Consider the following 14541-nt stretch of genomic DNA (forward strand, 5'->3'; position numbering starts at 1 on the left):
AATGAATTTAAATTGTGGGAATAGCTTTGGGGCATCCTCCTCCTTGGCATGTCCAGTAGAGAGTGGAGTTATAGTTAAAAACACTTGTGAACATCTTACTATGAACTGGGATTCTCTGAATGTACTGGGAAGTGATGTGTTTGCATTTACATACTCATTTCAAGCAACACATTGATGGGTTCAAAGCAGGGCTTTACCAGAAGATGCGACTTTTAAATTAGAGTTCCAGATACCAAACCAAGTCCTTAAGTCTTTGTGTGTACTTATTTGGGATATTTAAAATTATCTTGGCCATTTTGTCATATGATCTTTGATGAAATTCCAGAAGCAGCTTTCATGGGGTTTTTTGTTTTCTTTTTTGTTTCTGAGTGTGGAAAACCATCTTGAAGATTCTTGAAATTAGTTAGAACAGCAGAAAACAAAATACGTAAAGGTCTCATTATACATTAGACCTTTACCTTGAGTTTAAAGTTCTTTTTGTTTTCTTGGTGTCTTATGCTTTTTTACCCATAAGTTAAAGTCTGTCTACTTTTTATTTATATCCCTTATTTTAATTTCACATACTTAATGATTTGCTCAGATGTTCTCCATTTAATTAACAAAAGTAGAGTCCAGTCAAGCTTAGATTCAGGCTAACGCTGAAATAATACAAAAATTATTTCTCCTCTTCAAAGCTACTGTTAAATTTGGCAGAGTATATCTTTGCAGAGATGTGAAAAATGGTAATGATTCATTCCTGGCATAGACCAAATTGTTATAGCATTACTTGCCTGAAAACATTCATAGACCCAAATACCACATGAAAGGGTCCCCTGCATCTGGGATTTGGAATTAGGATAGTCACTCTGATTTGGAAACCATAGGTCAGAGTGGAGGGGAATAGACCATAATGACTATAGTGTATAAAATCAAGTACTTAACATTTGGGGATATCAGAAAGTTGGAAACTAAAAGTAAAGAATCAGTGTCCTAATTTGTGGATAGAATTGCACTTCAGAAAATTGTTGTTACCAACTAAGGATGGAAGAAATTTGTTCATCTTTGGGCAGTCAATTAGGAATGTTTAACTGGAAAGGGAGGCTATAATAGAATCTTCAAGAAAAAGGAGAGTTCCATTCATAAGAAAAAGGTATTTATTCACTGGCACCAGGCCTAGCACTTCTAAATAAGTATGTTTTAAGTTTCAAGTTGAATTAAAAATTACACTTTTGATACAAAGTTTATATTGGGAACCATCCCTTTAAACATTCTTCTAAATTAGAGATCAGCAAGCATTCCTGTTCAAAGGCCATACAGTCTATATCATAGCTACTATTTTAATGGAAAAGAAAATGTAGACAATGAATAAACAAATGTGCATGGCTGTGGTCTGAAACTTTATTTCCAAAACCAGGAGATAGATGAATTTAGCTAAGTCCATGGACTAAGTGAAACATGCAAAGTTGTCCGTATGTTTTAGTCTATATTTCGCAATCTGCAGTATCCTTGTGCAAGTTCTCGACACTATTTTATTCTAGTTACTTCACGGAAGCCAAGAGAAGATGAAAAGGATGGACAGGCATATAAATTTGTGTCCCGGTCAGAGATGGAAGCAGATATTAAAGCTGGAAAGTATTTGGAACATGGAGAATATGAAGGAAACCTCTATGGAACTAAGATTGATTCTATTCTCGAAGTTGTACAAACTGGACGGACTTGCATTTTGGATGTCAACCCACAAGTGAGTTGCATGAATTCCAAAGCTGTTGTTAATTTTTATTTTCTTGGGGAGTTTTTGACTGTATGCAGGGTATAGGGAGTGTGTTTTATCAAGCTGGGAATGTGGTTCTTTCTCAACTTCATGATGAGTCCATAGCTAGATACATAAATAAACATCAGACAGCCAAGAAGAGCAAAGATTAATAACACTTGATTTTACAGCGAAGTAAATGGCTTGACAATTTAGGGAAGTACTGTGTAGAGTTAGGACAGAGGGCACAGGCAGTAAATTACATTCTTAACCTTAGGAAAGAGACAGACCGACTTCTATTTATACTAATGGTTAGCACACTTCAAGTTCTAACATATAAATTGGTTTGTAATTACTTTTTCACAGGCATTGAAAGTGTTGAGGACATCTGAGTTCATGCCTTATGTGGTATTTATTGCTGCTCCAGAGCTAGAGACCCTGCGTGCCATGCACAAGGCTGTAGTGGATGCAGGAATCACCACCAAGCTTTTGACGGTAGGGGGCTCTTTTCAAGTTAACACTTTTATTTTCTCTTCTGAGTATGTTTAATTCCATCTAATCATACTTAGGATGTCACTGCATTATATAAAGTGCTACAGAATGAAAATTGTTTTACCAGATTTAATTAGGATTTGAAACAATATTCTCTTTATGTGACAGTCCTTCACTTTAAAACAGAACTTGAGTTTTATACTGTGAAAAAGATCAGTGTTGGAATGTATACATTGTAGTCTTTCCAGCTACAGCCCTGTGTAATCCTGGAACCTTCTTTCTTCCTTGGATCTTAGCTTAACTGTCATCACTCTGTCTAAATGTAGATCTTTTAAAAGTTTTGTCCCTCAGTGTGTTTTCTTGTACAGTACTTATAAGTTGCAAATTTTCTATTTGTCATTTGTCTACCTTTTCTACCAAAAAGCAGGAGCCCTTTCTGCTTCACTTTTATCTGCTGATTCGAGACTTTGCAGACATTAATAGGATCCCAGTTTCTGCTTGAGGATTACATGTGAAGGTGCAGTGGAGTTTATGGAAACCCATCACTTGGGTGCTGCACTCCCTGTATTGTTCCAAACCACCCAGGAGTACTTGATGAAATGCGAACAGTAATCTCAGAAATAAAGTCGTCAATGGGTGTGTGTTTGGACACAGCTTAGAGTCTTCAAATCACACTGTTAAGAGTCTCTGCCTTTCTAAGTGACAGGAGGCAAATGGACTCTGAGTTGAACAGCCACTACAGGCTGGGGTCCTGGCTTTACTCAGGCCCTAAGATAATACTCTTTTAAAAAGGAGTAATTGGAAGTCAGGCATCTGTAGTAATTCTTGCATTATCTTGGACTCACCCTAATAATAGTGGAATTTCATTCTAATGCCAGCAGAACAGAAGGTGTAGAATACTCATAAATCATGGAAGTAGATGGAAAGATTGCAACATGAACAGATATATCTGGTAACACCTTCTTCAGCTCTGTATAGGGTAAAATATTGGGAATTGGCATCTGAATTCCAACAAATAACCAACCCCTTCATTTCTTACTCACGTTAGTCTGAATAAGTCAGTATGTATTACAATGCAAACTTTTTTAACATTCACAGGACTCTGATTTGAAGAAAACAGTGGATGAAAGTGCCCGAATTCAGAGAGCTTACAACCACTACTTTGATTTGATCATCATAAACGACAATCTAGACAAAGCCTTTGAGAAACTACAAACTGCCATTGAGAAACTAAGAATGGAGCCACAGTGGGTCCCTATTAGCTGGGTGTACTGATGATTTGATAAGGCTAACGGTTAAATAAAACTTTTAAAAAGTGACTCAACAAGTAAACCTTCTCCTGGGAGAATAGTGCAGAGGTAGAAGGCATCTGCCACATGGAGGCATTTTTATTGTGTACATTGAAATGACAGTGCACTAGGTGAAATTTTTATATAATTGTGGTTGGGAAGGTGTACTAATATATAATTTCTCTTAATTTTTCTAACTTTTTATGGATAATCTTTCTATTCATATCACACAAAAGAAATGCGTTCAAGCATTTTGTAGGTTTTGATTTAGTACCCTTACCTTTTTCATCAAAGGAATTTTCAGATCATTCTCTCTAACATTGGTCTCACATTTTCACTGTGATAATGAATACTTGAAATAGTTTTGTAAAGCTATCATTCTCTTCAGTGTTTAGTGAAGGGTCAATTATTCTCATTAGAAAAAATTAGTAGTTACTGACCTTCTTAATCAGACTTCTTACAGAAGCAGAATTTGAGTATCAGTGCTCTAGCTAATCCACTTGTATAGTAATCTGACATCCAGTCTTTTCAAGGCCACCTCTTGCTCCGGAGTATGGCTATTCTTTCTGTTTGTGCAGAGAGGTCAGCTCCTCCACTCTCTCTAGTGAATACAATGAAGAGCAGTAGCTTGCACTCTCTATATGGGCTTATTCTTTTCATTTGTCGTAGTGATTGCTGGTGCAGACTAATGTTGCACATTAGTTACTTTGTGAGCTCGGGCTGGAAGCAAGGTCATGCAGACAGAGAGTGCCTTATCTGCAAAACTTCACTCAACCTAACGTTTACTTATTTTCAAATGTAAAAGTTTCAAACCTATTACTTCAGTTTTTTAAGGATATAGTCAGCAAAAATATGCCTCTGCAAATGTTTGTGATATTTAAAGATGTCTCTAAGCTGCAAGCTGTTTGTTAATCATCGGATGTGACTTATGAAATGGGAAGTGACTTGTTAGGGTATTTGTTCTCTGTTTTGTCAAAAAACCAAATCCTTTGAACGGTTTACAAAATTTGGAAATAATTGCCAGCTATTCATATATACACTCATAACACATACATTATATATACTAAATAATGTTCTGTACTCTTTAGATTTCTGTTAGGAAATACACTTTTTTGTTACTTAATGATAGGAACCAAATCCTTTAGCTGCATTGCCATAGTGTACAGATTTCTACATTCACCTTGGTTGATATTCTCTAGGAGTCTTAAATGGTATACATTCTTCCTTAAACATAAGTGTTTAGTGATGCAGCTCATCACTGACTAAGCTAACCTTATTTTATATTGCTGCTAGCTTTTCATTTCAGAATAGTCATATTTTTAAAGGGTTTGGTGCTTAAATATTGATGAGTGTCTTTGGTGACAGGCTCCAGACACCTGAATTCTGATTTTGTTTTCCCCTCATCAAAGTTATATATCCATCTATATAAAGATATTGATATAGATATACACATACATGCATAAATATGTGCATATATATGGTAGTAAGCAATATTCACACAATATTTTTATTCATAATAAAACACCTAAGTTACCATATTGTTAATAAAAGGAATCTTGAGGCTTTTAAATTTTAATTCTAGAATTTCATAGCCAGAATATTCTTTTTCTTTTTTCTGGGACAGGAAATTGTTAACAAAGTGGATCATACACCCTTAGTAACCTTTTAAACCACATGTATTTGCTAAAATTATTGGATTCTCAAAGCAACATAAGTCAAAGCACAGTGTTTACATGGCACCTTGTGACTTAATGTTTCAATACACTGTAATGTAAGTTTGGAGAGAAATTTCAGTTCTGTGCTCTCAGGAAATGTACTGTGTTCCCCAGTGTACTTTCATGCTATTTCTTGAAGCCTTTCTAAGCAGCTTTGGGAAAATCATATCCGCACAACACTCTATCCACAAATATCTCTACCGTCTTGATGCAACAGAAACAGTAGTTGCATATGTATTTATATCCTTTTCATGTGATACAAAAATGTATATTGTCTGGTGTATCATCTCTACTTAACATTATTTCTATTATAAATGATACTTATGATTGATGACATAATTAATCACAGATTTCTCCTACTGAAATGATACAGTTTAGTTCACTATCCTATAGATGCCAATATTAAGAAGGTACAACTGTTTCTCAGTAAAGACTCACTAACTAAACTTATAACTCAAGTCCCCAACTGAGTCTGTAAGAACCATCAGGCTTCACACCAGGATTCTTCCTAGGTGTTGTGATCAAGGGAAGTCATAGTCCTCTCCTGGGAAGGGTCTAACATAACAAATTTATTTATAATAACTGAAAATGAAAGGGCTTACAGTGGTGTTCAGTAATTGTGATAGGTAAAATATACACATACATGCATGTTCTTTGGGAAAACATTTTGTATGTGTATTCATAAATGTACTGTGGGATGAGTGTCCACATTCAGCATTCAGGGCGTGGTTTCTTTACAACTAATGGTTATGTGTATTTTTTAATTTTCAAATGTACAGATGCCTGTAGAAATGATGTCTCTGAACAAGTCATTTAACCTTGGCTAGTGGAATATATCCAATGCCCTGTAGTAGAATTTCCACCTTCATTACTACTGTGCTTTTATTGTGCAGTTTCTGTTTTGTGTTTAGATAGCAGATGTCAAATACGTCAGGAGTGTCTGTTTGGCTGACTTGATACAGTTGCTGACCCTAGCTCTCTAAAGTAGAAATCATTATAAACCAAATAGGACTAAACCCTGGAGTCTGGAGTCTAGTAAACTTATTTATACAAACTGTAAAAATTTCCTTTAAAAGATCAAATTAGTTATTAAACATGTTTAGAAAATAGCTCATTAATGGTATAATCCAATAGCTGGTCATTGATTATGACAAGGTATTACTCTGGCAAAAAATGATGATTTTGCCAGGCTTAGTAATACAAGCACTCAGGAGGCTGAAGTAGGGGAATTGCAAATTGGAGGCTATCCTGTCTGCATGGTATAACAAGGCCCTGTCTCAACAAACAAAAGAAGAAACAACAAGGGCCTGGGGTTACAACTTTGGTAGAGTATGTACCTAACTAACATGTGTGAGATCCTGGGCTTAATCCCTAGCAACACTAGAAATGATCCTTACTTCAAAAATTAATTTAAAATGATAATTATTTTTATATAGAACAAGTATCATGACTTAGTGATTGAAGTTGATTGCTAAGGCCACCAAATTAGTTATAATTATTTTAAATGGGTAAATTCAAGATATAAAAAGTTTGAAAATGACAAGAAAATAGCCATCTACTTATTTTTGTGTCTACTGAAACAGTCCTTCATTGTACAGAATTAGCCTGGAGGACCTTACCTCCACAGTAACTAATCTTTATACTAAATAAGAAAAGGGCAGCCCTGAAGTTTTGTGCACATAAATAGTTCATTTTATAAAAACATGTATATATATATACACACACATACACACACACACACACACACACACACACACACACACACACAGCTATGTGTACAATATGTAACTATCTCCCAAAAGTAATGATTGATAAAGCTAAATATATTTGCCCATGTTACAGCTAGTGTTCTAAGGTTTCTAATTACTTTCAAATTCCTAGACATTCTGATCTATTTTAGATTCTTTTAAGAAGCTTTGGCTCCACCTTGAAGCTAATGCTAATCTCCTTTCTGAAGACTTTACTAGAGAAACTAAGCCCGGAAAACTGTTTTTCATTATTAGAATTTAATTTCCGTAAGAAAAAACATTTCTGGATGGAGGCCTCTTGGGAAATATTTACTTCAACTTTGAAGTGAAATTGTGCTATAATCTAGACTTAAAGATTACAGTGCCTGTGCGCCTCCTGTTCCAAGGGATTGCTGTGAGAATTCTTACAACATCTGTAATGTATTTGGAGTTCTTGGGAGAAATTAAGTATTTTAAATAATGAGATTATTGTATATAACAATATTCACAGATTTTTTAAGAATACATTTGATGAATAATTCAGCATCATATTGGTCTTTTTGTAAGTATATGTGATACACCTGAAGATGATAATTCTGTAGTTTTTTTAAGGTAAGGTTATTTTTAAATTGTATTTTTGTTTTAGCTTTAAAGTTATATTCTTTTAAAAATATTTCTCATATTTCATCTTGTTACTTTGTATCCTGGAGTGACTTTCGAAAAATGCACAGAATCACACGTCCTTAGTGGACTAAAAAGCAGGAGAATGATGCTCTCTTTTCTAAGGTAAGCATGGTTGCACCACTCGGACAAAACAATACAAGATTGTCTTTAAAAAAATCATCTCTTGTTATAAAAGCAAAAATAGTTGTGCTACTTCTACTGACTAAGATCCTACTTTTGACCATGTGATTTTGAGAACATTTCATTTCCCTCTACCTTCCATGTGTTGTGTAGGGCTAGGTTAATACCTGTCTTCATCTTAAACTCTAAAGGATAACTTCCGATTGTGATGTGGTAAGCCTTTGGGAGTACTTATTAAATGTGTTCTCTTACCCGAGGTTGCTTCTCCTTCAGTCCCTGTAAAGTCACCTCATTCTAAGGTGAAGTAGCAGATGGTGAACTGTTCAGGAACCCATCCCCAGGATTAAGAGAGCTCCTTGATTGAGCTGCACTCTGGTCCTAATCTAGGAGTCCCATTTAGAACCCCATTCCAAGTCTCTAGCTGCTGAGCAAGTCGTTCACCAATCACACAGATTTGAAATGCTCTGAAATCTACATCAGAGCATTCTGAAGCTGCTCTTCCTTACCCTTGTGCCTAAAATTTACACTGCAACCTGGTTTTCACCCATAGTGTGAAGCTTTATGGGCACCTATATCTTTATTAGAAAAAATACTTACAGTTACATCCAATTAGTGGACCCCAAATCCAGGAAATACTTCTTTCTCTTTCTAATTGCTTGTTGTCTTTGTGACTGATGACACAGTGATGTGATAACTGACAACCTCAGGACACAGGTCAGAACGGCCATTGTTATTGTTTTTATTTTTACTTTCTTGTTTTTTAATCACTCACACAAACTGAATTAACACATCGATAGTTAAGGTAAATGCCACTTATAACTTGGAAGTTGACCATTTATTTCTTATATATAAAACTACCGCTTTCTCAGTCTCCTGAAATAAATAATTGTTACTACCACAGAGCAGAGATGTCCTGGGGCATAGGTATAGGACTCTGCATATGCTGCACATGCTCCAGTACTGAGCAGTAGTCCCAGCCTTCATTTCAGTAGTCAGAAATAGTTGTCCGTATTGCAGTTGAACCAAAAGCAAACTGTGAACGGGCTAGTTAATGGCAGCACTGCTAGTAAGCATGGTCCAAGTGAGAAATACCCTGGTCTTTACAAATAGAGCCAGTTAGCTGCTGTATTGTAGAATGAGCATGCCTTCGCAGTGAGAACTCACTCCAAGCACATAGAAATTAATAGAGGGAAAATCCTCTAAAAGCATGTGCCTGGTTCTGGTTAGCACACAAAGGGAAAGCAGCCTCAAACAGGAAATTGTACCTGTCTTGGGGGGAAAACAATCTTTCAGGTCCTGACTCCAGATTACACTTGAACAATTTAAAGAGGCAGGAGTCTGTGAGTCTAGTCAGGTGGGCAAACAGGAGATTACACAGCAAAGATTTACCAGGGTTGTCTGGGATGCTTGTTATCCAGGGTCACCTTGCCCACTTGGCAGAACTGTGATAGAACAGAGACCTAAGGGCAGATCAGGACTTAATGATGACTGTCGCCCTGTGCCACTCACTTGCCTTGCCGTCCTGGAGACACGTATTCTGATACGGGGATGGGCCTCACAGCTGATCAGTCTTAGTGAACGGTCTCAGGAGTCCTAAACTCCAGTTTTGTTTGAGGAACAAAATGTTCCTTCCTGCCATCTCTGGCAAGCCTGGTTAGCACACAACTTATCTCCCAGTTCCTGTGGAGGTAGCACTCCCTAGCTAAGTCCTGCTTTGTTAACTTAGTATCTCCTGAGCAAGTTTATTGGTAAGTCCTTTATAACATGGCTGCTATTAGTTCATGTTTCTCCTACATCAACAGCTCATATGTATATGAACATGAAATGCGAAGTAGATGATTGTTTTCACTGTACGTTATCTTATAAAAACTGATGCTAGTTTCTGTTTCTTCTGTAACAATGGTTTTTGTTGTTTTATGTGGGTTTTTTTTGTTTGTTTTTTTAAGTGATATCTTGCAAAAGAATGAGCAATAGTGTTGTCTTAGTTAGGCTTGCTATTGCTGTGATGAAACACCATGACCAAAGCAACTTGGGGAGGAAAGGATTTATTTCCCTTACACTTCCACATCACAGTTCATCATTGAAGGAAGTCAGGACAGGAACTCAAGCAGGGCAGGAACCTGGAGGCAGGAACTGATGCAGAGGTCACGGAGGAACTCTGTTTACTTGTTCCTCATGGTTTGGTCAGCCTACTTTCTTATAGAACCCAGGATCACCAGCCTAGGGGTGGCACCATCCACAGTGCGCTGGGTCCTCCCCTATCAATCTCTAATTAAGAAAATGCTGTATAGGCTTGCCTGCAGCCTGATCTTACAGAGGCATTTTCTCAGTTGGGGCTCCCTCTTCTCAGATGACCAGCCTGTGTCAAGTTGACATAAAATGAGCCAGCACAAGTGTTCAGCAACAAATGGAATTTTCGGCAAGCTTTTTTGAATTGTCAGAACCCACAAAGACTTTTTTTTGTTTTGTTTTTTGTTTGTTTTGGTTTTTTGTTTTTTCGAGATATGGTTTCTCTGTGTAGTTTTGTGGCTTTCCTGGAACTCACTTTGTAGCCCAGGCTGGCCTTGAACTCAGAGATCCGCCTGGCTCTGCCTCCCAAGTGCTGGGATTAAAGGTGTGTGCCACCACCGCCCAGCTACAAAGACCATTTGATGTGAATGATTTACTGTGGAAACTTTGTCTCTCCACCCCCAGTTCATTTTTGCATACCTTTCCTTCTAACACAAACACATGCTCTTTTTAACCCCACCCTCTTCAGTGACTGTAAGTTCTCAGTAGAAGACAACATGCTTATAAAAGTAGAAGCTTGTCAAGCTGCTTAAGGAACTTTCTGATGAAAAGGTTTAAAAATAAAAGTTAAGCATTCCGTGCTTTCTAGATAGCTGCATTACTAGTTTCTACAAATAGAAACATCACTGCTGTCCTTGTATACATTAATTTCCTATAATACAGTACTGATGTCTCAGAAACAATCTTTCAACATATTTCTGCATACAATTATAAATTATTACAGTATTCAGTTTGTGAGGTTACATATTCCTGATAAAATATTTTTGTGCATTTAAAGAAATACTTGCTGTTGGAAAAATTGGCAATGTTTCATTTACAGGTAGAACTAAGAGATAAAACCGCAGGATATTGCATTAGCTTTGATTTAAATGGATTTTTTCAGTCCTTGATGTAAATTTTTTCCACCTAAATAAATTTTCACCTGCCTCTGCTTTTCAGCCAAGATCCCTTTGCTGCTGTTTCTAGTCTGGCTGGGTGCATGATGGTGGCTTTCATAGAAAAGGATTTCAGAGTTGGGGAAGATTAAAATCCAGAATCAAGAAACAAAGACTCTGCTTAGATAGCATGAGTCCCTCTGGCCACTTCCCATCTGCCCAGGAAAGAGAAATCCTGTGTTTCAGCAAGCAGCCCTGCTGTGGGTTGCAGCTTCACACTGGGCCTGCAGGAAGAGGGCAGGCACCCACCAAAGCACAGTAGTGTGGCTTTGTCCAGCAGGAAGGCTTTCCAGAAGTGTCCTTTGCAACTCCCCTGCTGGTTTCTAGGATTCTGTACCTCGTGTTTAGGAACATGCTACTTTAGGGTGTTTCTGGTGTCTCCAGAAGAATTTTTTTGTTTATTTTTTCCCATTGTGTGTGTGCGTGTGTTCAGATGTGCACGTAGAGGCTAGAGATTTCTCCTCTATTGCTCTCCAGGTTTTTTGTTTTTCTCCCCCATACAGGTTCTCTGACTGAATCTGCAGCTCGCTGGTTGGCTAATCTGGCATCTCTGCCTTCCAGTGATGGTATCACAGAGGTGATCACAATGCCTGGCAGTCTACATATGTGCCAGGGACCCAACTGAGGATCCCATGCTTGTACAACAGTCACCCTTTCATACTTTCTATTTTATATGACCCATCATGAGAAGGCTAATATAAAGCTCCAACCAGAATATAAAAGAAAGGAAGTAACTCTTTTTGCCATTTGTTTCAATCTCAAAAGTCCCTGAATTGCAATGCACCACTGCTAGGTTTCTCCTGAACTCTAGACATGCATTCCTATGCCCATACATGTGTGTTTTCTGCCTGTAGATTCATATATGTTCTGTCCATAGCTTGCTCTTCGTGTCTGATGTTAGAAATAGACGAGTCACAGTACCAACTTCATGCAACTACACACTTGCATTTCTTTCCTAATTTATGATCAGTTTATTTCTGAGCAGTGCTGCTGGTACAACTTTAGCCCTGTAAAAGATAGCTGTGTGTGTGAGGTGGAGTCTCGTTTTACTTCATTTTTGGTACTCTTCCTTATAATCTGAAGGGGCCTCATGGGCAAAGAGGAGGTGGAAACTACATGCTAACATGTATCTCCCTACTGCTTCTGCCCAGAGGTATTGGGTCTGATCTACAATAACAAATACTTTCAGTGGAATCGGGAGGCTTGGGGAGACTGTCCAAGACTGCTGAAGCAGAAGGACATCAAAACAGAATAAATAGCAAACTATACATGGTTTAGAATTTCCTTTGATAGAAATTGCAACATGTGACAAATTCCCAGAATGCACTGGAATTGTTCCAGACATAGAATGTTCATCAAAGCATAACAAAGTCAAATAAAAGGAATATATCTAAATCCCCATGTTGAGGTGGGTAAAATCAGACATCCTTAATATAATTTTGTTTCATGTACTCAAGTAGCATTTGAAGTTCCCAGCATGTCTGAAAGAAGAGAAATTGCTTTCCTGTAGCATTCGTAGCCTAAGAAGAAGGTTGAAGTCTCAGACTTTTGATTTTCCACTCACTCCTGTTATAAAAAAACAGGTGACAGATGAGTCGAGTAAAAAGCCCTTGACTCTTCCCTCAATGACTCAGATTTTGGATTACCATGGTCACCAGGGGGCACTGTCTGTTGGCACAGCATGCCTCTGATAAAAATAAACCATTCACAAAATCAGTGTGGAAAGTCAACATTCTTAGCCCAAAATCCAAAAGTATTTTCTCAGTTCTAAAAAGTACCCAGCCTTGGCCAGTAGCACATACTTCTGACAGACAAAGACATTACTCGTGTTCTTTGCTTAGAGTGCAAAGTCCACTTAGAGTGATATGAAGAATTAGTGGGAAGATGCAAGAGTCCTTCAGGATGGTGGCTTTGATGGACAACTGCATCCTCTCCAGGGCAATGTCAGCAGAGGCAAACAAACGCTGCACAATCTCAAACCTCTCAGTATCTCTCAGAGGAGCCAAGGTGGGGTCTTCAAAATCACATACTCTGTCATCAGACAGAGTGTCGAGCTGAAATGACAAATTTAAACAAACTTCAAAATGTCCCAGAAAATCCCATTAGATTATTTTTTTTAAAGTTTCCTAAATAGGTCAGTAAAACCATTAAATGTAACAAGATACGTGTTTCTTCACTCTAAGACCTTAGTTAGGCCTGTTTTTCTCTGCCTGTATCCCTGTCTGAATCCTCACTGTGTTAAACTTTCTAGACCCATTAGCCCAGTAGACTAGAGAAATAAGCATATGTTTTTTGTATGCCACATACAAGGATTCATCTGACTTTACTGATAAATGTGTACATTTTTATGGGCTATATTAGAGTAATTCAATATAATATATAATCTGTAATAAAAATCAGGGCAATAAGATACACTTCTAATTATTGTGAAATATGGGTGGTTTATCTGTTACCTACTGTGTTAAAGAAGATCCAGAAGTATTCTTCCTGTCCGTGGTTTGAAGCTCATTAGATCTTCATCCACCCGCCCCACTGCTTGTCTGAATCTAATGGTCAGGATTCTACTTGTTCTTCTAAGAGTTTGACTTAGTATTTCCACAAATGCATGAGTATGTGTGTCCTATGTCTGGCCTGTTTCATTTAACAGTGACCTCCAGTTTCAGCCATGTTGCTGCCAATAAATAACATGGTTTATTACAAGTGAATATTCCACTGTGCATTTATCTACATGTTCTTTGGTCTTCATCTACTGAGGAGCATCTGGGCTATTTTCACATTTTAGCTATGTGAATAGGCTCAACAAACATGGGAGTGCACATCTATGATATTTCATCTTCAGATACACGTGGTAACGTTCACAATTTCAGCAATTTTTAGTGTCTAGGGGATTATTGTGTTTTCTATAATGGCTGTACTAACTACATTCTTTCCAGTAGTATGTAAGAGTTTCCCTTTTTCTGTATCCTCTCTAGCATTTCTTACATATTTTTTATGGTCGTTATTTTAATGAAGGTGACATGCCACTTCATTGCAATTTTGATTTGTGTTTCCATGGTGATCAGAGAGACAGCATTTTTTTCATGTAATAGCAATTTGTCTATCTTTTGAGAAGTATCCATTTAGGTTTTTAGCTCACTTTTTAATTGGATTGTTTTTATGGCATTATGGTCTTTTGAGTTTCTAGTATTTTCGAAATGAATCCCTTATCAGAAGGTGATTTGTACATACTTTTCTCATGGTGTAATAGATTTTACTATGCTGTTGAGTTCAGTTGGTACTACTGTATTGAGAATATTTGTATGTGAGTCTGGCTGTCCTCTTGTCTCCTCTGGGTATCCAGATAATGCATTTGGTGTAGTTCCTCCAGTTTCAACATCTAAATCATGGAAGCAGTGTTGGAATTAGCTCTTGCTTCACTGTTTTTGTGAATTTCAGCAGTGAAGTCACCAAGTCCTGGACCATCTTTAGGAAATATCACTTCTTTCCATCTCATTGTTGGTCTATGTAGATGTTGTATTTCTCTTGATTCAGTTCTGAGTTAACTATATCTCTTGTAGGTTT

The 14541-nt window shown here is 37.4% G+C and overlaps 2 protein-coding genes and 1 long non-coding RNA gene across 6 annotated transcripts in view; 2 read left to right on the forward strand and 1 right to left on the reverse strand.

Moving 5' to 3' along the window:
* The window catches only part of Mpp6 (membrane palmitoylated protein 6), a 104541-nt gene extending 101001 nt beyond the window's left edge, over positions 1–3540 (forward strand). For all 4 annotated transcript variants that reach the window (XM_036180241.1, XM_036180244.1, XM_036180242.1 and 1 more), the window contains 3 exons: positions 1518–1720; positions 2096–2224; positions 3320–3540. In XM_036180241.1, the coding sequence (XP_036036134.1) occupies positions 1518–1720; positions 2096–2224; positions 3320–3496 (509 nt within the window). In that variant the 3' untranslated portion in view covers positions 3497–3540. The remainder of the gene's footprint in view (positions 1–1517; positions 1721–2095; positions 2225–3319) is intronic.
* A 1438-nt stretch (positions 3541–4978) lies between these two features.
* On the forward strand, positions 4979–13685 carry LOC118579138. The gene is made up of 2 exons (XR_004944439.1): positions 4979–7738; positions 11484–13685. It is a non-coding gene; the product is annotated as an uncharacterized LOC118579138 (long non-coding RNA).
* Gsdme (gasdermin E) overlaps positions 10676–14541 on the reverse strand; it is a 60502-nt gene continuing 56636 nt past the window's right edge. Inside the window, exon 10 of the mRNA XM_036180246.1 lies at positions 10676–13034. Within this exon, the coding sequence (XP_036036139.1) occupies positions 12801–13034 (234 nt within the window). The 3' untranslated portion in view covers positions 10676–12800. The remainder of the gene's footprint in view (positions 13035–14541) is intronic.

This window comes from Onychomys torridus, chromosome 3 (assembly GCF_903995425.1).
Source record: "Onychomys torridus chromosome 3, mOncTor1.1, whole genome shotgun sequence".
Lineage (NCBI taxonomy): Eukaryota > Metazoa > Chordata > Mammalia > Rodentia > Cricetidae > Onychomys > Onychomys torridus.